Source organism: Larus michahellis, chromosome 8 (genome assembly GCF_964199755.1).
Source record: "Larus michahellis chromosome 8, bLarMic1.1, whole genome shotgun sequence".
NCBI classification, from domain to species: Eukaryota; Metazoa; Chordata; class Aves; order Charadriiformes; family Laridae; genus Larus; species Larus michahellis.
In genome coordinates this window covers 26,728,012-26,751,927 of record NC_133903.1, presented here as the reverse complement: position 1 = coordinate 26,751,927, position 23,916 = coordinate 26,728,012, and the positions used below count along the sequence as shown (strand labels likewise).

The following is a 23,916-nucleotide window of genomic DNA, read 5'->3' as shown; positions in this document are numbered from 1 at the left end:
TAGTGGGTTGTTTACAACACTCTCCAGTTGGTGTGAAGTAATACTTAACATTTACCGAGCCCGTGGATGAAACGTACCGCCTGAGTCATCTCCTGCCTGTCACAGCATCTGCCAGAGACCAGCCAGTCATTTGGCTGCTGGTTGCCACGTGTCTCCCAGGGCAGCCATTCCTCCCTCTGCAGCATCTTCAGGGTTTTAAACTGAAAGAGGGGAGATTTAGATTGGATATCAGGAAGCAATTCTTTCCTGTGAGGGTGGTGAGGCACTGGAGCAGGTTGCCCAGAGAAGCTGTGGCTGCCCCATCCCTGGAGGTGTTCAAGGCCAGGCTGGATGGGGCTTGGAGCAGCCTGGTCTGGTGGGAGGTGTCCCTGCCCAGGGCAGGGGGGTGGAACTGGATGGTCTTCAAGGTCCCTTCCAATCCAAGCCATTCTATGATCTTTGACTGCTGACATGGGGCCAAGCCACTGCTGAACAAGAAGGTCATTGCAGCCTTTAAAACCAGCGGGTATGGTAGCGGGGTGACAGAAGTCAGCCTAAACAAGGACAGGAGAACGCTTCACATGCCACAGTAACAGTATGAGCTGACAAACACCTATTTGTTCCTAGGCTATAGCCTGTTAAGTGTGACTGCAGTCATCCAATCCACATTCCCGCCTTCAAGGACTACCAAGATGATGAGGGGACTGGAACACCTCTCTCATGAAGAAAGGCTGAGGGATTTGGGTCTTTTCAGTCTGCAAAAAAGACGACTGAGGGGGGATCTTATCCATGCTTATCAATACTGAAAGGGTGGGTGTCAGGAGGATGGGGCCAGGCTCTTCTCAGTGGTGCCCAGGGACAGGACAAGGGGTAATGGGCACAAACTTGACCATAGGAAGTTCCATCTCAACGTGAGGAGGAACTTCTTTCCTTTGAGGGTGGCAGAGCCCTGGCACAGGCTGCCCAGAGAGGTGGTGGAGTCTCCGTCTCTGGAGACATTCCAAACCCGCCTGGACGCGTTCCTGTGCCACCTGCTCTGGGTGACCCCGCTCTGGCAGGGGCTTGGACTGGATGATCTCCAGAGGTCCCTTCCAACCCCCACCATTCTGTGAGTCTGTGATTGCAGCTGGTGTTAATCCAGGGAAGGTTTTCTTAAGCTTTTAAGTGATGTTTATCATACGGCATCTCCCAGCAGTACCACAGAGAGCCGATGCCTCACCAAGCTCACAGGGACCAGAAAGCATCTGTATTTCAGACGCATTGGATGCCTCAAACGCAATCAAAAGCTGTGACCAGTCACCGAGGCATGACCACAGCTCAGTCCCTTTGCGTCCGGCTCCTGCAGAGGTGCTATGATTTTTAAAAGGCAGCCTTCCCAGGAAAACCACCCTCCAAAATTTGACGTGTGAGAGCATCAAGCCCTTAAAGTACCTCCTGCTTTGTGCTCTCCGTGCTGCTGCTGAGAAGAGCTATTGGTTTTAAAAATGCTGCCAGCTCAGAACGCCCTGCTCACCTTCAACGGGGGCTGCAGAGTATCTGCTAATTAGTCCCCGAAACAAAAAGCAGTGGGAAATTGGTGCCAGAAAATAAAAACTACACTTGCCTGTGGTCTTCACACGAGGTGTCTGAAGTGCGCAACACCAGCACGGCACCACGGCTGGAGAGGCGATCTCCTTTCAAGCTGCTCTCAGCTGCAACTCCTCTCGATGCAGACGCTGGGACCAGCAGCGCCAGCTCCAACCCGCTGGTTCTCCTTGATGGCTTCTCATTCATAGTACGGCCACCTCAGCGCAGTGATTTGTGCCACGCAGTAAATGCAGCTGTCTGCAATTCACTGTGAGCACTTTTATACTTCACACACACACACAGAGACACGCTGAGGGCCATCACTTTTACATTTCACCAGAGAGAAAAAAATCATTCCTCAGGGTCAAGGAGGGGAAAGGCACTGCCAGTTGTGGTCTCTGCTGAAACGGGATCCTTGGGTGAACACCACACGAAGCGCCGAGCAGTGACGTAGGAAATAAGCCATCCCATGAGCGAGTGGGACGTTCAAGTGGACGGCAGCATCAGACATGGTGGCATTCAGCATTAAGGCAACCCTGAGAAGCCACAGCAAGGCATGAGCTAGACCCACACCTGAATCCAAATGCTCCCGCCACCCTCAAGAATGTTTGCCTGCTCTTCCCTGTCAAACATCCCAGGAGAACAAAGGATCTTTTGAGGGCAATGTTTTAAACCTAAATGCCATGCAGTATGAAAACTCCCTTGTATAAAAGCCGAAGGAGGATATAAAATGCTCAGAGAGAGAGAGACTGGTGCTGCCTCTCTTGTTAGTTCTAGGATATATTTTTTCTTTCCCATTCATGAATAATTTTCTGTGAAACCTGTGTCTGAGTAAGTCCTCTTGTGCATTGAAGTTCGGCAGCCCTGGAGCCAACATCGTCCCAAAGTTGTACTGGCTCAGAACAGTTCAGTGCTTGGTACCCTGCACCGACAGTGATGGTTTGAAGAGCAGAGCGATGTGGATAGGCTTTTGAAGGACAGGGCTATTCTCCCAGGAGCAGCTGCAGCATGGGGCCACTTGCCTCAGAGATGGAGCTCACGGATGGAGCCCACTGGTTGTGACTGACAGCCTCGGTCAACGCACAACAAACACCCCGCTCCTGCGGGCTCTCCTGTCCGTGTAGGGTTGACTGGAGTTGAGGTCTCCAGCTGAGAATTGCATTTCCCACCAGCCTTGCTCAAGCTTGGTCCTCGGAGAAGCCACCAGGTCCACGCAGAGGAAAGACGGTCTGTAACTTGGCCCGTATTAAACTGAGCTTGGGTACTCCCGGCCTACCAGCAATGCTGCGTTCCACTGGGTGAAACTGGGGCAAACAGCCCTCCCTGCATGGCTCTGCGCTGCCGTTTGCGTTGCCGCTCACTCCTGCAAAACCTGCGTGGGAACCCACACGGGTGGTGCAGATGAGCAGGGGCTGGAAGCATCTGAAGTTTAGTCTGTGCAGCAGAAACCAGGAGACCTGAGCTTTGTCCCCCCACTCCCACCTGCACATGGTCCCCCTGCGGAGCAGCAACCGTACAGATGCCTGGGAAGAGATCCGGAAAGGTTCCTCATGTTTGGAAAGCTGAGTGAGCCAAGAGCAGCTGGGAAGCAGCGACACCACCAAGCTGGGGTAGCAGACAGAAATCCAGATGGAGGAAAGGCCATTGCTCATAGCAATTCACAAATGGAAAGCAAACAGGTTTGTTTTTTTTTTAATTTATTTATTCCTGAAAGTGTACAACTAGAACATAAAAATATTCCTTGGTGAAAGCAAAACAGGAAAGGGTAGGAAATGAATGCCAAGTGAAAAACATTTGCATGTTCCAAGGGAAGAAGCCTCCAGAGACAGAGCCTGGAGACTCCTCAAGCTTGGAAGTTAAGGTCATATTTCTATTTTACAGAAACTTCCTATAGCAGATCCATAAGTTATCTCATCGTGACTCATAACTCGGTGGAATGGGCTTCTAGTTTGTTCTCTTTGAGAACCCAATTATTTCAAGTGCATCGCACCAATAAATGAAATCAGTGTACTACTTTATTTATTATTAGGCATTTGTTTTTCCTCACGGTGACTGCATTATAGCTGCCACAAATACGCAAACCAGCTGAATTAAAACAGCACACTTTCTTGAACGTTTCCAATCTCTCTAAGCTTTGGTACTTTGCATGTTCTCCAATACCTGGATTATTCTGACTAATGAACTCTTTCATTTGCTAGAAAATATTGAATGCAATTAGTACTTCAGTGTGCAGCCTCCAAGTATGCTGTGCCTAGCAGCTGAGCGCTGTGAAAGAGCCCAGTGCTTGGCAGAAGAACTGGAAATCCAAAAGATAACAGGGAGATTTACGCACGCTCCCACCAAGGCCTGCTGCAGAATTTAATTGGCAAGGTTAGCAATAAAGGGGCTGCAGAAAAACATCACTGAGGTTATGGCCCCAGTGCAAGCCACAAAGCAGTAAAAAGTTACGATTCCCAGGCTTAAAAATTAGAACTCACATTTGGTTCCTCACCTCGCGCTCCCCCACATCAAGCTGCACAATGTGTTCTGATCCAGTCAGCCTGTTCCTTCGCTCTTCTCAGTCCAGCTTTATCTCTTCAAGGGGGGATGCAAATCACTCGGTCCAAGCCTTCCGCAATTTCATCCAGCCTCCGCCGGCACTCCTCCTGCAGCTGCTTCAGCTCTCTCCCCAGGCTGGCCTCTCTCAGCTGCAGGTCCCTGATCACCTCTGCAGCGCTGACAGCTGAAACAGGCTCCTTGGATACACACCCGTCGAAGCCCGTTTTGCTGGCAGGATGTTTGCTTCTGAACACCAGTCTGCACGAACCGTGCATTTTCTTTTTTTCGGGAGCACAAAGGGATGTAAGATCTAGCAGTTTCAGTTCAACCCTTTCCTGTATCTTTCTAGCAGCGGCAGAGAAGCCCTCCTTCTCTAGTTCTTCCTCTCTTGTTTTCACCTGTAGAGAGAAGAAAGAAAGGGTTAAAAAAAAAAAAAGAGTAGGGTAGATGTCTATGAAAAATTCCTCCCACCAAGAAACAACACAAAACATTATGTTTGGACTAGGATGTACCACAGAGAAGAGAGCCAAGCGTGAACGTAAACCTAAGTGGGCTGGAGCCCCTCTCCTGTGAGGACAGGCTGAGAGGGTCGGGGTTGTTCAGCCTGGAGAAGAGAAGGCTCCGGGGAGACCTTAGAGCCCCTTCCAGTACCTGAAGGGGGCTACAGGAAGGATGGGGAGGGGCTGTTTGCAAGGGCATGTAGCGATGGGACGAGGGGCAATGGTTTGAAACTAGAGCAGGGCAGGTTTAGATGAGACATTAGGAAGAAGTTCTTTACACTGAGGGTGGTGAGACACTGGCCCAGGTTGCCCAGAGAGGTAGTGGAGGCCCCATCCCTGGAGACATTCAAGGCCAGGCTTGATGAGGCTCTGAGCAACCTGATCTAGTTGAAGATGTCCCTGCTCACTGCAGGGGGGTTGGACTGGATGGCCTTTAGAGGTCCCTTCCAACCCAACGCAGTCTATGACCCTATGAAGTGTGTGGCAGTGAAAACTGAATTATGCTGACACCTGCTTTCTAACAGGCAGCAGCCTCAGTGACCAAAAAGCTGCCTGTAGTTACTAGTTTGCAGACTCACAGCCCACCAGGCCCTCCAGCGATGACTAATACACAAGGGCTCTGTGTGCTTCCCTCTTCCCAAGGGGTCGACGGTTTGTCCTCAGAGCAAAACATAGGGAGCAAAAAGGGAGACCCAGCAGAGCAACCTCCATCACTGCTGTGCTTTAAGCCACCCCATTGTCCTAACACATTAATTGCCCCATGAATAACAATATTCATTCAGTTTGCAAACGCTTTCTGCACTTGGCAATGCTAAGAAGTAGGGACGACAACTGTAAGCTAGAAATTCCCTTAATTCTCCGTTCTCATTATGGGGTAAACAAATAGGAAAAGGAAAATAATGGAGCAGAGACAAAAAAGTAGAGGCTAAAACCAAAACGAATACCAAGCAGCACACCTTCACTGAAGACAGGCCCAATAAAACAAAGCTTTTCTCGTGACAGAATCACAGTCTGGATTATAAAAGCAATTTTATATAAACTGGGATTGCTCCAAAGCATTTGATTTAATGTTCTCTAACAATTTGATTTGAAGAACTTGCAAGATGGTAATTGCCTTGCCAATTTTACTAGTGGATTAAACATGAATACAGTGACTCATCTCAAAATGTAGTCATTAGTGGGGGAAATATCCGTAAGGAGAGGTTCCCGGTGCTCAGGCCTTCAGGGAAACGGTTCTTGGCCCAATGGCGCTTTCTGTTTCTGCTACGGCAACAAGCTGCCAAAATCAGCTCAGCCAAAAAGCAGCGAAGTCTCAGAAAAGCAATGCTGCCTCTGCAACCTGTGCAAGTCCCAGAGCTCTCCTGGAACCTGTGCGCAGTTCTTGAAGCTCATGCTTCAAAAAACACAGGAAAAGAGAGAACAGGATTCAAAGGCAGGTCACCCGTGACTCACAGCCCAGAAAACAAGCCGTATAGGGTGGAACTTCAAGAACTCAAACTAGTTCATTCATGGAGACAGATATATAATCTGTTTTAGATCCTAAAAGAAAGCGGTGAGAGACCAGACTTTGCCGACATAGCCACGCAAAGATCAAACGGATGAAAATTTGAGTTGGATACTCAGCTTCAGAATAAGACATTGTTTCCTACTGCGAGGATAATAAACCATGAAATGGTTCATTGCAGCTCCAGGGATGAATCCTTTGGCCAAAGCTCAGCTCAGGTCAAGCTCCGTGCTAATGATACTCCCTTCCAGCCTTGAATTGTTCTGCAACCCCTCCCCTTCTCTGGCCACGGGTGAAGCTGAACAACTCCTTGGGGTTTTAAATCTGCAGATCTGCATTATGATATTGGTACCTCGCATATGAGGGCTTTGACGAGTTCCCTGTAAAGTCAGGGATGTTTTGGCATCTCTCTGAAGCACCAGAGATCAGTCAGAGCTCAAAGCAGCAGCTGCAAGGACAAGAGTCCTAAAGTACCAAAGATCCCCCTGCCTTTGCCGCTGCCAAGCTCCAACTGCTCAGGGTCAAACCAGCTGCCATATCTGGAGACAAAAAGGATTTTTTCCGTAGATCAGTAGGGAAAGTTTTAGTACTGAAACAAATTCAGAAGCTTTTGACATACAGGGGCTCAGATGACATTCTCTTACAGTGAAAAATGCTGCAGGCACGAGGGCTGCAGTCACAGTTAAACTCCCCGCTGACACCAACTTCACCAGGGCTTCACCACTCACTCACCCCAAGTCTTTCATCAGAATATCTTCATGTGTTTTCCAGCCAAGTAATTAATCTTCTCCAATCCTCTCCCCTCCTCCCTGCCCCGACTCCGCTCAAAAAAATCAATCAAATCAGGAAAGGAGTAAATTTTTCCTAACACATTAAAGGCTTTATCGATGCAGAACCATCTGTTAAAGGAGACCTCCGTTGATTAAGGCATTTGAATAGAGAGAGTTGAAGCCGAGAGCAGTCTGTCTTTGCCCTTGTCCAAGAACCAAGGGACTCTCTTTATCATAATCCCCAAGGAATCCCAGGACATCTCTTGCTGTTGGCTAAAAGAATATCTGAGGTCCAATTCTCTAATGCCACTATAGAAGAAACAAAACTGAAAAAAATAAATTCAATGTTATCTGGTCTCCCCACTGCCAATGAATAAATGGAAAATGATGTTTGCACAAAGTGGATTTAACACTGGAATCCAGGATGGGAAAAATTTCCCATTACTTACAAAGAACAAAATCACTCGGCAAACAGAGCCCAGAAAATGTTATTTATTTTTTGCATTAAGCTCAGGCAGAATAGTAGGGCTGTATAAAAGGATTCCTAAGGAAACATAGGTTTTCATACTCTCCACTGGTGACAAAACTGGAGAATTTTATTACCCATTGTGCAAGGCACTGGGTGAAGAGCATGCTCCTCTCAGCACTGAGTGCATTGAGCTCTAACTCATAGCGAAAACAGGAATAGGAATTACTATACTGAAGCACGAGCAGCTGTAAGGACAAGGACAACAGCCTTTCAGTTCGGCAGTCAGGGAAGCAGAAGTCCAACAAAATCTGAGTATCAGAAAGGCACCGCACACATCATCTTCTGTTAAGGGGACCAATATTTCCTGGGACAACATCAGATAAATTTAACAGGGGAAATGTTCAAAATAATGAATATGAAATAAGAGAACAAATTTAGCAAAGCACTATTTATTTCCTATCAGCCCAATCTGGAATTGGAAAGCTAGCTCGAGTTCTTATGTTGCACTGTTCTTCCCGGCAAGCTCTGCCACCGTATGTATGTCCACAAATACTCTTGTTGCGGTCTGTAGATTTTAATAGCTAAAAATCTCTGAGGGTTACCTTTGAGTAATATTCTTTACTCTTCACATCCTGAATGCTTGTGAAAAAGCTCAATAACCTCCTTGTGAATGGTTAATTGATGCTCTTTAACAGCTTGATGTCTCTCATTAGTCAGCACACAATGATTACTCTATGCAGCAAAACAATCCCAGCAGAGCACTTTCTATTAAACAAACATATTGTAAAAGAATTAGGAGCCTCAGCATTTTGTGTCTGCCCGTCTCTATCCCACAGCTCTGCCTTTCAGTCTCAATCTACCAGCTGGAAGTTGAATTCCCAATTAGGTACGTAGCGCTGTCTGACAACTGCCGCACATCCTCGCCGAATAAATACAACATGATAATAATTGTTTCCACTTCTACAGAACCAACCTCATCCCAAAGGGACGCGGTGCATTTGAAGAAAAGCGATGCCGAACGTAGAGGGAATCAGCTGATGAGGGATCAGCATCTTCAAACTGACATACATCCCGCTCTGGGGCAGCGCTGATCTGGTTAGCTCTTCACAACAGCACAACACAGCAGGTGCTCACACACCGTAACTGAGTCCACATCCCTGTGCTGTCCCTCTGCATGCTCCAGAGTCAACATACCCTACAAGGTTTCACACTCCCAAAACCATGATGAACTAGCAGGAACTTTCCGTGGCACTGGAGTACTGTGTCCAGCTCTGGAGCCCTCAGCACAAGAAGGACATGGACCTGTTGGAGTGGGTCCAGAGGAGGGCCACAAAGATGATCTGAGGGCTGAAGCCCCTCTGCTGTGAAGACAGGAGTGAGAGAGTTGGGGTTGTTCAGCCTGGAGAAGAGAAGGCTCCAGGGAGACCTTAGAGCCCCTTCCAGTCCCTAACGGGGGCCACAGGAAGGATGGGGAGGGGCTGTTTGCAAGGGCATGTAGCGATGGGACGAGGGGCAATGGTTTGAAACTAGAGCAGGGTGGGTTTAGATGAGACATTAGGAAGAAGTTCTTTACACTGAGGGTGGTGAGACACTGGCCCAGGTTGCCCAGAGAGGTGGTGGAGGCCCCATCCCTGGAGACATTCAAGGCCAGGCGTGATGAGGCTCTGAGCAACCTGATCTAGTTGAAGATGTCCCTGCTCACTGCAGGGGGGTTGGACTGGATGGCCTTTAGAGGTCCCTTCCAACCCAACACAGTCTATGGTTCTAAGTGTCCTCACCAGCCCTACGAGGGCTGCAGATGGACAGATGCCACAAACGCACACGGAGGCAAGCACTCCTGCTGGGCTCTTTCTAGCTCTTCTCCTCACTGTGTCACTGACCGCTGTTTGGGACAGGATAGTAGCCAAACTGCCCTAAGTGCTAGATGGTCTCCTTTAAAATAAGTTTTCAAAAAAAGCACTATAGTTTTTCAAAAGGGATTAAAAAGTAAAAGCTAAAGGGAAAAGTGTAATAATTCTCATGTTCTAAGGAGAAGCCAATGAGCTGGTGTGGTTGCAGACAGGAGCGTTGCATCCTAGATCACAGACTGAAAAGGGGCTGAAGTGACCGACAGCCTGCGCTGCCCTCCCCAAAGCTGTCACAGTGCAGAGGGCTGCGGTGCACACAGACAGGAATACGCAAAGGAATAAGCACTAGAATAAAACAAATCTCTTCAGCATGAGGGCGGGCAGGGACAGGTGGCCTCTAGTTGCTGAAGCGGTGGAACTAAGCCAGGCGGGACATCCATCAAGCGTGGAAAGGGACAGCACCACAACTGATGCTGCGTTCCCAAAAACATCCAGGTGGAGGCCCGATTGAGGAAAATGGCCAAGCCAAAACAGAAGAGGCTGGGCCAGACCAGAGTTGGAACAGGGCAAAGAGGCAAGGCACATCCAACAAACAGGCTGAGCGGAAGGCTTGCCTCAGTCCCCACCATGGTGGATTAACTCATGCACTGATGCACAGGAGAGACCTCAAGCCTGAAACACCTACACACATGAACAACTCCCCCAAGACTTCCTCACCCCTACCTTCTCTGAAATGTCTTCTAACCTTAGGTACCACTGGCTGTCCTTTTCATCCAGACAGCACTCTCGGCTGTTTTCAGTCCTGCGAGCCCTCTGGCTTTGAATAAATTTTCTAGCCCTGAGTTCAGCCGGCAAATCGTGGAAAAGGTAATCCGTTGCCCGTTTTAAATAAGCTGCCGTCCAGTTTCTTTGCGTGTTCCACTGTTTTGAGGCCAGAACAGTGATACCCAAATTCACCTCCTCTGGGCTACATGTCATCTGGACAGTCCCAGTCTTTCAGCTGCCCATCTTGTGGGGGTCTACTTCTATCAACTGCTTGGGTGACCTATACATTTAGCTCATTTGATGTCTCCTCAAAGAGGAGACCTTCCAGCCCTTCACAATTACTGCTGTGGTTTCCTCAGCTCCCTCTCACACTTGCCTGCACCTTGTTGGTAATGAGCTTCCCAGAGCTTTGTCTGTCATTCCATGTGGCACAGAAACATCCCCGAGAGGCTGATCTGTCTCAGAGTTTTAGCAGCTCGCTAATGAGAAGTGCAGCAAAAACGATGCACAAAATGATTCTTTCTCTGCTAAGAAGCTAGCTGGATGTGAAGGTATTTGGAGAGAATTTTACCAACACGCAAGACATCCCAAAGAGATGCTAAGAGATCTAGACAACCACCTCGCGTTATTTAAAGCATTTCCAGTAATGACCTAACAAAAGTGACAATCTTCCAAATGCTGGAAAGTCAACACTTCAGCTTGTTAAAACTTCACATGGCAACCTGAAAGCTTCGGCAAGCAAATGAACGCTCTGCCTCTCAGTTACCTACTTGAATGAAGCCGCTCACTAGAGATGAAGTTTAAAACACAGCATTAATGAAAGGTCTAAACACCTGTTTTGAGGAAGAGAGAGTGGGGGGAGGCATAGGAGCATTTCCATGTTGTGATCGCGTTGTTGGCAGCTTCAAGGAAGGAGCAGCAAACCAAATTGTGGGAGCTCCTTTTGAAGCGGATGATAAAGACCAGAATCACGTCATTATTTTTAAAACGCAATCTCTTCAAATTATTCTAGGAGTTTTGCAGAAATGGCTGTAATAACAGTATTGTTCAGAAAAAAAAATAAAAAACTGCACAAGCCTCGAAATGGCACATTTTCTGCCTCCAGTCCTATCTGTCCCCTCGTTCTCTCTTGTATTTCTCTCAGGAATAGGGAGAAGACCCCATGTGCGTACAGCAGGAAATACAAATGATTCTTGCCATTCTGTACAGGTGCTACGAACCACGGTGCCTGCCTTTGCTGGAAGACGCAGTGCAGCCTGCTCCTTTGTCCTCCATGGCACGAGGAACAAACAGAAACATCTCAGATCTTGTCTTTTTGGGTTGGGGAGCGAAAGGAAATTAGGAAATCTGAACGGACGCAATATCCAAGCCACCAAGTCATACTGCCTTTGCTATCGGGGCATAATCACCCAACACCTTTCATAAACTCATCTAGTTCCTCTGAAAATATCAAAGAGCATTTGACTTGCAGAATTTTTTATTCCTGAAGGAAGCTCATTTCCGAGCTTTATTTTAAAGCTATCACGTCTACGATGGCCCCCTGTACGTGGGGAGTTGGAAGAGGTGAAGTGAAATATTACAGGCTTAGAAATAGATGATTAATAAGGGGCCAGATCACAGAAATAGAAAAGACCTGCCGGGTCAGCCAGCACCTGGCTCCGAACAGCCCCCCAGCACATTGCAATATCCCAAGCACGGGCCCCAAGAGGCTTTCCCCGGATTAGAGGAGCTGCCCAGAGCTCTCGGTCTCCATGTACACTGAGCAGACTCGCATTCAACAGACAAGCATTAATTATAGAGAAAGATCTGTGAGCAAAAAATGAAAGCGGGATAAGCACAGTGATACTGGCATCGCTCGGAGACTGCCGGCATGGATGCTGTGCAGAAATCCTGGCAGCTGAGTGCTGGAAACCAGGCGTGACAAATTAAGGTTAGTTTAGGAGTTTTCAGTTTTCCAGACTGGAATCCAGATCAGTCAGGGGGCTGAACCTCGCAAACACTTGTCTTTAATCAGTACAAGCCTGAAAAACACTTCATAAATGGTAATTATTTATACCCTTTGCTGTCTTATGGTTTCTATCTAGTGTTTATTCCACCACCCCCTCCTATCCCCCAAGAAGAACCTTGCAGAGCTGCAATCCCAGCTGACAGTCTATCTGGGATACAGAAAACAGGATAGAGGAGGATTTGCAGGCTACTTTTAAGAAAGCCCTCCTTGTCAGCACTGAAAAAACAGCACGAAGTACAAAAGGAAAGAGAGCAAAAGGAAATAATAAGCCAAAGGATCAATAACATAGAAGGATGAGGAGCAGAGTCCATTATAAGCATAACAGAAAGACCTGTAAGTATTAAATAAAAGTGGAATCCAATAAAAACAGTCACAGGGATTCCACAATTCCCACCCACAACCTCTTTGTGCTTCTCTACAAGAATTTCCTGGCTACACAATAGACATTCTGTGCCTTGTGGTACATAGAGCAGCACGGAAAAACACGCACCATGGTCTGTCTGCAAAAGAAGATGCCCAAGCAGAGCTCCTCTCAAACATCGCTCGAGAAAACAAGAACCGAGCAAGCCAACACCGTCGCTCTCCGCATTTGTCACTGCTTTCTGTACAGAACAGTTGGGAATAACCCAAGTGTTTTGTGCGCCCGCGTGTTCCCAGAGGCATAAAAATAAAACCTTTTTCACACATAAGTACGGTGAGGGCTTTACACTTTAACAATAATCAAGTAATAATTTGGCTAGGGGGGCAGTTTCTTTTAACAAAAATGTTTGCTTTTTTGTTTTTGAACACTCATGATTAAGTGTACGACAAATGCTTCCCCCTTCCTTAGCTACAGACAGTGACCCATTCAGCCTCAGAGAAGCAGAGAAAGGCACCGTTTCAAGGGATGCTGTGAATGCATAAGTGATGGAAAATCAAATCCTGTAGCTCCTACTTTTGGGCAAAATTGCAGGAGGGCAGGAGCCTGCAGAGCCTATGAAGTTCAAACATTTGCTGAACAGTGAATTCCAAGAAAATCAGACCCCCAACCTTCAGAAAAACATCTAAAGGCATTTGCTGCTTATACAAAAAAAAAAAACAAAAACAAAAACAAAACAAACAAAAAAACCAACCCTGAGTTAAAGCAAAAGCAGTATCTGCAATCAGCTGTTCTGGAATCACTGCAACACTGAGTAAGCAGGTGTTTTACTATGAAAAAAAATCTTACTCTAATTTCGAATTCATGTCTTATAGTAACTTGCCCAAATGTAATTTCAAACCTCTAAGAAAGTTATAGAGTCAGTACTGCAGCTCTATAAAACTTGTCTCATTGAATCAAGCTTCTTTGCTGTAAGCTTTCAAGGTTTTTAATTTTCTGCAGCAATTTCTACACACCGAAGAGTAACCAGTTAAAACCGCTGGAAACCATCATTTTCTGGTTTAATAGCTGAACGCTTCCCACACTGTCCTGCCTAAATGAGGTTTCTTTCTTCTTGTGAGATCCTTGACTGTACACAGAGACTTGATGTTCTTCTGAAATAGGCCTTTTAATACTGATGTTCATGCATTTATGGATTTCAAGTCATAATAAACTGTTTGATTAGTCAAACCTACCACAAGGCACAGGCTACGGTATCTCACCGAGTAACTTCTGCAATGTTCTACTCCATTTTGGTAAGCTACGGGGTCTCTTCTAGAAACACAAACTTTTGGTTTTTTAAACACAGGCTCCAGCAGATCAAGAAACTACCCTGTCACTGTGATATCTCAGAAGTGAAACACATTTATGGTTTAAAATATGCCCTTGTTCGGTGAGTTGCCCCTCAGCTACTGGGTCTTCTTACACTACCTTTCACCTGAAGTCATACTCTCAAAACTCAGCTTCTAAGAACTTGCAGCACATGATCCGGCTATAACTTTGCCTTAGTTAAACTACAGTTTTCTCACCTCTCAAAAAAAACCAGACCGAATAATTCCTTCGTTACCCCTCCTTGAATCCTTCCCAACCTTTCAACCATTTCCCAATTGTGATGGTGATTTAAGTGGGGCCAACACATTTCATTAAGCTCTGAATTGTGATCTACGTCTTAACCGTCATTTAATGACCAGCAGCAGATAGCAACACTTAATTGCCAATAACCTAACAACTTTTCCATGACCCGTTACCATTCCCTTTATTTCATAAAAGTATGAAATGGAGAGGTTTGCACATACCCAAAGCCCGATGCTGCAGGCAGAGCAAACTGGTTGGAGGTACATCCATTGCTATTTCTCGCTAAACCCAAATCCCGGCAAGGAACTCAAAATAGTTTCTTTTGGCTTAACAATAATTACAACTGCTAAAGCAAAACTTCACCTTAATATAATTACTAATTTCTACCACTCGTTATTAGTTCAGTAAGAGGAAAAAAATCTCAGGCCTTTGGAATTGGAGGTGAATAAATGAAAGGGGTGATCCAAATTAATATTAATGGAGGCATTATTTGCACCATAAACTATGAAGACGTTTTAGAAGGGTTGTAAAGCTGAGCTACAGCAACTGACAGAAGATGTAATTATACAAGCAGCTGCATTCCAAATTTTGCCCGGATTTGCAATTTTCTGCAATTAGAGAGGAATATGTGCATCTCCATCTTATGCATTTTAAGCAAGACATTCACTATTCAAATGCTAGCTCCCAGGCACACCTATTGTCAGTCCAAAACAAATTGACAGGGAAGCCACAGAGAGGCAACCTATTTTATCTAGGAATAGAAGGCCATCTTTTAGCTGGGGGGAGGAGTCCTCTGAGGAGAGTCTAAAAATATAGTTTTAATACCAGGAACGCACATAGCTGCATGCGAGGAGAACAGCTAGCGCGGTCTGGCAGGGCACTGCTGCTCCGTGCTGCCTTTTATTAGACACTGAATACTGCAAAGAACTTCGCAAGCTTTCAGAACGACATCCACGCTGCTCTCTGACGGAAAGCTTTTAGATGGTGAGAAAGCACAGTAATGGAAAGCCAGAAGTTAATGAAAGCATTTGAATGAGATAATTTCATAAAGAGGAGTGACCTGATCTTGTCTGAATGGGTAATGTTTCTGTTGGGTTGGTTTGTTTTTTTTTTCTTTGTGTTTTTTTTTGTTGTTGTTTTTGTTTTTTTAAGATAATCAAATAAGTCTGTATTTAGACTCAGGTATCTAAATACCACATTGACAGGAGTCAGAAAAGTCAGTTTACCTTAAGACAAAGGAAAAAGGATACAGGATTAAGAAAACAGGAATGAACAACATTAAGATTTTTCGGGGTCTTTACCAGAAAAATAGAAAGTATACCTCCAAATATCAACAAGAAACCCAAAAGCAGACGCCTGATAAAAGCATCACCTGTTTGCTGAGCATATAAGTATCTATTATACAGGCAAAGCAAAAGGCAAATTAATCCTCTTAGGCCTAAAAGCAACTGAACTCTGTGATTGCTGTGCAGTGAGCCCACGGGAGCAGGCTTGCTTACAGTAAGGGCTTCACCCAGCTTTCCTCCTGCAATGGAGCTGCCCTGGATCCTGCAGTTGAACAGATGCACGAAGAGGCAGTTGCTTCAAGGACAGCCTTTGGGTTGGATTGCTGAAGGACATACCTGTGGCAAACAGCCCAGAATGAAGGCAGCTATGCCGAAAGCCTCATGAGATACATCCCTCTTCCATAAAGCTACAAAAAAGTTTTCTGTTGTATGTATATTTTCTGAACTCTCTGTTCCTGAGTTTTTGACATAAGTAATTTGCTTTTCCAGAGGTTAACTTTTGAGGAGAACAAGTGAACTCAAAGAAAAAAAAACTAGACGGGACTCCAAAACGTAATGTGATTTTTCTATTGCAGCTACTCTGTGGGCAGAAGCAGAAGAATCACAGAATGGTTTGGGTTGGAAGGGACTAGTTCCAACCCAAAGATCATCTAGTTCCACCGCCCTGCCCTGGGCAGGGACACCTCCCACCAGACCAGGCTGCTCCAAGCCCCATCCAGCCTGGCCTTGAACACCTCCAGGAATGGGGCATCCACAACCACCTCCTTTCAGTTTGAGATCGTTACCCCTCATCCTATCATTACACTCTTAAAATAATAAATGGTCTTTGAAGAAATCATCAATTTCTGCATCACCTCTGTTCAGCTAAAGAGGATGCCAGTGATGCCAGCACAAAAAGAGCAGACATGAAGCATCAGCAAGAGCGTACCACATGACGTCCAGAATCACCATGCTCCAGAGCCAGGAGCTCATCTAGAAACTCTTCAGCTGCTTCCCAAGAAGATAAGCAAGACTGACACCCACCATGGTCCTGCTGCTCTCCAGAAGGTGGGGCAGCTCCAGGCCAGAGCATCAAACTTGCAGCTTCTTTACCACCTACTACAAGGAGAGACAGCTCAGACTTGTGGAAGTCCCATATGCCACACAATTCTGAATGTGTGCCACAGGGATTAAGTGACAAACACCTATTTCCTTCTCCAAATTATAAATCTCCAGCGTTTTATAGTAATTAAAAAAATACCCTTCTAACAGCCTGGCCTTTTATAATGCATTTCTTTTTAACTACAGTTTTCTCTCTAGACTTTTCAAAATCCTTGAATTCAATTAGAAGATCACACAAATTAACGTAGTAATAGGCACATACTGAAAATATATGATACGAAAACCAGAGCATGTCAGTGTAAGTAATTTAGACACTTGCAAAAAGGCTGCAGTGCTACTTTGAAAAAAGACCCTGACAACTACAAATTACAAAGGAAGGCAACAGACAAGTATTGCTTCGTATAATAAATTGCTCACTTATTTTTCAATTTGTTCTTCCAAACTTTTATCTGGGGCAGCAGAGACAAACACTGATGATACGAGATACCATCTCAGATCTAAGTGACTTGCAGAAGCTTGGAGGACTCCACTTTGTTTTAAGCAGAGCTTTATCACCGTGCAACAGGAAAACAGCTGCTTTAGAACCTGTGCTGCTTGTGACTTGCGCTTCTCTATATTATCCTGCTTTGGGAGAACGGCATGTGAAACAAATGCAAGCAATGTAGGCCAAAACCAAAAGGAATGTTTATAAAACCCACTCCTAGAATATGCAGATGAGAGGAAGATATTACCACCTTAGTCATAAAATTTTTTAGAAAAAAGTCTTTCTTACGCAAAAATTACAAGGAAAATGAAAAAAACGCAGAAAAAACCCCCAACAAACCCATATGACTTTTAGTGAGTTTCTTCACCTCCAAACTGGTTTGGTTTTCAGTTAGAAAATACTCCCTTGTCCCCTCCAGGGGCTTTGCCATGACGACAGCAGAACCTCCACCAGCTCCCAGCCCTGCAGCTCTTCTCTGCTTTTGCGGGAGCCAGGAGCAGCGCATCCACAGCAGCAAAGGTCACTCCGGCAACCCAGCCTGTCCCCACCGATGGCATCAGGCAAATGAACTTTAAATCCCAGGTGAAGCTTCATCTACGTACAACATTTTCAGCGTTTCAGTGAAAAAGCAGACATTTTTCTAAAGCCGCTTTAAAAGTTTAAAATGCATTTAGTGGTTTCTCTTATTAGCTCCCAGTTTTGATAGCGAGGAGCAGCTGTAGGTGGATGGAAAGCTACTTGAACAGCCATCATGACTCTTGCAGCAGTCAAAGGCTGGGCCCTACAGCTTGTCTGCAAAGGGGAAAAAAAAAACCAAACAGCTCTCATGATTTTGAGAGAGGCAATAAGATAAAGAGTTAAAAGTAGTGAGTTCTGAGCTCAGAAGTGTACTTAAGCTTTATTTAGATGCATTTCTGGCTGGGAAGAAGAGATGTGACAATATTAAATTACAGATTTATGTCAGCTCTTCTACGGGCACAAGGGACAAAGACAGAAATGAGTTGGATACTTTTTTTCTTATGATCAAGTACGCTTGATTTCAGGGCAGACGGCTGAGAGAACAAGGCCAAGGTTTTAAGAAAAAAGGACACTCAAAGTTAAGCTTTGAATGCATGAACGCAAACAGCCCTTCTAAAAGCACCTCTATCAACTCTACTGCAAAGTACGCGACACTTGTAACTCCTGCTGGTGGAGGAGGAACCCATCCCGACAGCCTGCCCCGAGCTATAAGGCAAGCCAGATACCTCCTGGAAGTTACTGTCCCCAAAACCCACTCTGAAAGGGTCAGTAAAACACACTAATAGTGTTTCAGGTAGAGCTGCTCCAAAATACAGCCACTGGCTATGGTGTTTAATATGGTTTCTGCCAGCCAGAATTAGCTATGTCCCCGAGATATTGCCCTCGTGGAGGATAACGTTTGTTGCAGCAGCTCACCATTTGCAAGAATCTCAAAATCCAGCAACCTCGTGGTCACAGGTACCCCAAATCCCACCCATCAGCCTCCAAGCTCTTCCCCTTCGAAAGATAAAGGTGGTGTTGGAAGCTGCAATCTTAGGTACCTTGCACATCAGAGCCCTACAGGCATTCCTAGTCTTCATCCATGTATTACTGTGTGTTTTAACTGTGAGAACATAAGTACTACAATTATTTCTTAAAAATGCACTAAAACATTTACAATGGCTACAAAACACATTCACATTCTCTCATCGGAATGGGTTTTTTTTACAGTTTATTGTTAAATAAAGCTCATCTAAAATTTATTGGAGTGTAATTCTTCAGCTGCATTTACTACGTGTTTCATTGCCTTGGTCGGTATCCAACATCTTGGCAAATAATGCGAGTAAAATATTAACACTGGTTATTGATTATACTTTAACTGATCCTGTCACCTGAGCAAACATTCCGCGTTTCAGCAAAGAAAGGGAAAACAGCATCTTTTGGGAAGCAAGAAAAACTTTCACCCACGCTTACTTCAAACCCCAGAGTTCTGCACACAAAACAGGAGACAGCACTCAAGTTTTTAATGTTTCACTCTTCCCTAAGGAGCTGGAGTCTTTTAGAATATATAAGCCCCATGAAAAATGTCAGGCCGGGTAATTTATTTTCAGTCAGGTTTTTTTTGTGTGTTTGAAATCAGTCTGCTGATTTAGCAACTGGTACACGGAGTCTCTTTGTCTCTCACACAGTTCAGCACTCATTCAGCAATCTGCAGAGCAAGTTGCATCTGCAAACGAAGAATAAATACTTATCTTTTTCATCTCTTTGTATGCTGCAAGCTTAACATTGACTATTCAAGTCTGACCAACCTGCGCAGAGTACTCAGAAGCGAGCAAGATTCTTTCAAAAATCTCCCTGCTGTGCTTATCTGCAGTAACTTTCCACACGCGCGCCAGCCTTAAACAAGGCTAGCCAGGGGCTTCAGGTCTAACGCAAAAGTCAGATCCTGCTGTTAAGAGGAGAACCGAGGCACAGAGGTGGTTTCTGTCCTCCTTCCAACACAAGAGAGAGCACACTGCCCTCCAGGAACCATCATTTGGATCTACCACAGCCTCCATGGCCACAAACAAGCAGCCTCAGATCTCCTGCTAGGAATATTGCCGAGTGACAAATACAAGAATGCAAGAAAATACACAAGCAAAAAGTGAAAACACACATTAGGATCTTCCTTCCTACCGCTTACAGCAGATCCATGCTTTCTAATAACCTAAATCTAATAACATGGCAATTCCATCAGCAGCAAATTTAATCCTGCATTTAACTAAATAAGAATGACACATAAAAGCCATTAGCCTTGTCCCTCCTTGCCATCCTCCTGTCCATGTCCTCCATTGCTCCCTTTGATGGATGTTTCTGTTGATCTCTCTGGGTTTCTTCCCCCGACCCAGGCATCTGGGCCCAGCCAACCATGCATTTCCAAAAGCTGCTCTTGTGGCCTTGCTAGTTCTTCAATTTCTTTTTGCATGAAAAGCTTCACTGACAGCTGCTCGGCACTCCAGATGGAGGTTTGCAAACACAAAGTGGAAGAGAGAAATGCACTGGGACCGGGGAAGGGGCAGGGGAAGGGAATGTGCTGACTGAGGAAATACGCCGGCACCGAACCATTCCCTACCACTCCTCCACTTCCTGCGCCCCAGACAGCCTGGATAATTAACTTCTTGCTATACTAACATCTTTATATTAGCAGGAAGCCCAGAGAACTAGAATAAACAGCAGAAATAGCAAAGACGAAACGTGAATGGTTTGCTTTAAAAAAAAGAAAGAGCTTTTGCCAAGCCTTCAGAGAGTTCTCCAGCCAGAGCTCAGCTGCCCCTTTGCCACAAGCTCTGGGTTTAACGCAGCAGAAACACAACTCGGCCCTGCACTGGTGGAGGAGGGAACGCGGCACGCCAGCAGCCAGGCCTTACTGTCTGCCCTCACATGGTGTAACAAATAATAAGACTTTAGTATTTTCTCCATCCACATACCTGCAATGCACTTTATTTCCACGCAGGTTAGCCGCACACGCAGCACAGCCACCACGCACCGGCAGTGGCTACCCAGGTACACACCACTCCTCATCCACCTCCTCCAATTCATTATGGGGCTTCCAGAAGAACTTTGGAAGCGCACTTCTTTATCTACTCAAAGTTCAACTCAAGCTCGGTCAGAAAAACAAACACCAAAAAACCCCCACCAAAACCCATAAGGATGTAGAACTATGTTCCAGCATCAGCCTCTGGAGCTGCTTCTGTACTTCAAATAGCAAAGCCTTAAATCAAAGTGCATCAAAAAACATTCGGTCTTTTATAAATGTATGATTCTTGGGAAAAAAAATAAACAAAAAATCTCCTTTTACTAGACTCTACAAGGTCTCCAGCGGTGATGAGCTGGTGGTGGCAAAAATTTCGAGTGAATCACAGGACTCTTGGGATGGAGCTGAAGCCTCTCTGCATTTCAGCCCACGCCATCGCCACTTGATGGAGCGCCCCAGGTCACTCCTGCCACCACCACTGACCACCCCTGCACCTCCCCTCTCCCTAGCGAGAAAAAACAGAACATCCCTCTCCCATACAGCCCTTCCCCAACGCACTATGAATCCAAAGGGCATCTCTTCCGAAACAGGCAGCCCCGCATTCTCCCACCCCATCGAGGCTGTGGGTGCAACGGTTTGGGGGTTACTGAATGGAAGAGGAGGTGACCGATCAAGAGAAAAATACGGAAACAAAGACAAAATGCGGGTTTTGGTGTGCTCTTCCACTGTCACTAAGGAAATCTAATATGGGACGGGGATTAGAACCTCTGAAGCCTCAACTCAGGTGCAATGTGAGCCAAGGGTGCAAGAACCGCCACCAGTATTTCTGGAGAGGACTTCAATGTGGAAGGAGCATGTTCGAGCTCAGATTAATTCCGCTAAGTCTTTCCAGGACATGCTTCAGAGGTGTATGCATGAGCAAGCTCCATCCCATCATATCACCATCTCAAAGGAGTCTGGCTTGCTTTAAAATGCTAGTGAACACAGAGGATCCCAAGATACAATATCCCAAGGTTCAACAAAAGCTCAGTATGGTGTGAGCGTTTATGTGATTAAAACTGAAAAAAAAAAAAATCAACATTTGGAGTCAAAATATTCTGTACTCCAGCTTGTGGATGCCAAATGTTTAAAACAGCCTGGAATAAAATCCCCTCTCAAGTAGAGGAGTAGGTAAGATGAAATATTCAGAAAACAAAAAAGCAAACAAACAAACAAGTTCTCTTCTGGAATTAGCAGTTTTCGTCTTTTACAGTAAAGTTTGTTTCCAAGAGGAGAAACATTTTTAAAGCCTAAGCATTTCACTGAACTTTTTCATCACTTACAAATCCCCAAAATGTCACTGAAGAAGTGACGATTATTTGCCCAGTATTGCATGGAAAAGAACAAAGCCAACAGTAAGAAAGCCCCATATTCAGATCTTCTCCTCCAAGATTCTGAACACGCTGCTGCCTAGAGATGGGTATCAGTTAAAATGGCATATTAATCAGGGTTTCACAAATCACCCAAATCCCATGGCAACATTCAGATGTCTTCTAGCGAATATCCTTGAAAGGGGAAATGGTTTCAGGGTCATTCCAAACACATAAGCAAAGAGCCGGGGGCAGGCAGAAACAAACAAAAGAAAAGAACAAAACCAAAGACACAAATGAAAGAAAATAGGAAAAATAAGTTAATTTTGAAAGATTTAAGATCGATAGTTTTAGCTACCGAAATCACAGTGGGAAAATGATCAAACTTGCAACAAATAGACACATTGCCTCCAAAATCCCATCCTGAATAACAAGCAGTTGTGTTTAGCGGTACAAACCAGACACGGTGGCGTAGCGATGACTTTTAACAGACCTGAAATACCTCTACATAGCTTTAAATACATAAATCACACATTTTTCATAAGTGAAACAGACTTCAACAGGTTTTCAAGCCCAATCCACAGTCTTAGAGCAGGTCCAACTCCTCTTCAGCCGCCTCTGACTGATATTCGCCTAACCTGGTTTGTGCAGGGTCCAAGGATGGAGACTTCACAGCTTCCCAGGAGACCTACTCCGATGTTTCTCTGCCCTGGGCATTAGAAATTTTATTTCCTTAGTACCTAATTAGAATTTCTGTGTTACATTTTACACCCTTTCTTGTCGCATTCACTGAGGACATGGGGAAAAAAATGAAAAAAAATAATCCTTCCTCCACAGAAAACTTCTTCATATTCAAAGACTCATATACTTCACCTTAGTCCTTCCATTTTTAAGATGAAGACCTTACGTTCCAGACTTAGGATGATTTTAATTTTTCTATTCTGGCTCTCCCCAATTTCTCTCCTGAAACACGATGCTCAAAACTGGCTGTAAAGAAAGAGCAACTGTACCTTGTTATAGCAATGCTCCATCTAACCCAGCACTGTCTCCAATCTCGTCAATAGCAAATAGCTAGGGAATAAGTTTAGGAACAGATTATGTATATGTGTATATGTATGTATGTATATGTATATATAAAACAACACCCTCACTGGAAGATACAACTTCCTAAACTCCAGTAGTTTGCAGCTGAAGGACTTTCCTGACCAGAGAATATTTTTCATATTTCTTGCTTAACAATTGGTTTTTTTCTTCATTAATTTGTCCAGTAATTTCCTTTAGGTTCACCCATCATGAGAACAAAGGAGCATCAGAAGAACAGTAAAAAGTGTCTCCTCCTGCTCCAGTGCGATACCCCTCTTCATTCTCTCCTCTTCTAGTGCCAGGAGACCCAGCCTAATTAAATTCCCCTTGCAGAGAAACACTTTCACAGCTTGGGCCATCATCACTTCCCCTCACTGTGCTTTTCAGCTCAACCACATCTTTTGGGTTTTTTTGAGTTAGGACTGGGACCAGAACTCCACACAGCATTCCAGGAATATTTTAAGTTTTGCTTTCTTTCGCTTTCCTAACAATTCTTAGGATTTAGTTTGCTATTTTTGACCACTCACATTGCCACGGAACTACCATTATAACCCTAAAAGCTCATGCAGGTGACAGAAAAAACACACATGTAAAATTATGAGTCTCCCTTCAGATGCATTTTGATGGATTTATCTCTCTCCATCCAATTTTATCTGACATTTTACCACTTCACCACTCAGCACAAGGGCCCTCAGTCATCTTTTGCTGCTGTCCTTCACGTGTGCTCTCGGGGATTTAGCCTCATCTCAACCTGGGCACCTCGCTATGCACCTCCTCCTTTCCCAGAGCATCGTCCCCAGGCCGGTATTGGCCACCGCCTCCGCAAACTGACCACAGCCGCCTCCTCGCCGCTTCCTGCTCCAGGGTCAGAGGAAAGACGGCCACGTGGGCAGGTTATTTGTGTTGAGAATCTTTTCAGAGACTTTATCAAATGCCATTTGTAAATGCAATTAAGCAACGTCAATCCAACTCCCTTGCCCAGACGCTCACTGTTCCATTTAAAGAGCTCCAGGAGATTTTAGATTCCTGATTCCTCTCTGCAAAAACTGTGCTGCCTCCTCCCCAGCACATCACATTTCAGCGTGTGCCCTTAATTCTTTTCTTCAGAACAGTTTCTACTCAGTTGCCTGGCACAGACATTAGGCCTACTGGTAACAACAGACATAATTACTCTGGATTATCAC

At 45.2% G+C, this 23,916-nt stretch overlaps 1 protein-coding gene across 2 annotated transcripts in view; it reads right to left on the bottom strand.

Annotated features, from left to right (window-relative positions):
* Nucleotides 1–3,239: 3,239 nt before the first annotated feature.
* The window catches only part of TEDC1 (tubulin epsilon and delta complex 1), an 82,966-nt gene continuing 62,289 nt past the window's right edge, over nt 3,240–23,916 (bottom strand). The window contains exon 7 of one of the 2 annotated variants that reach the window (XM_074598407.1): nt 3,240–4,481. In XM_074598407.1, the coding sequence (XP_074454508.1) occupies nt 4,122–4,481 (360 nt within the window). In that variant the 3' untranslated portion in view covers nt 3,240–4,121. The remainder of the gene's footprint in view (nt 4,482–23,916) is intronic. The other variant, XM_074598406.1, reaches the window with a different exon arrangement.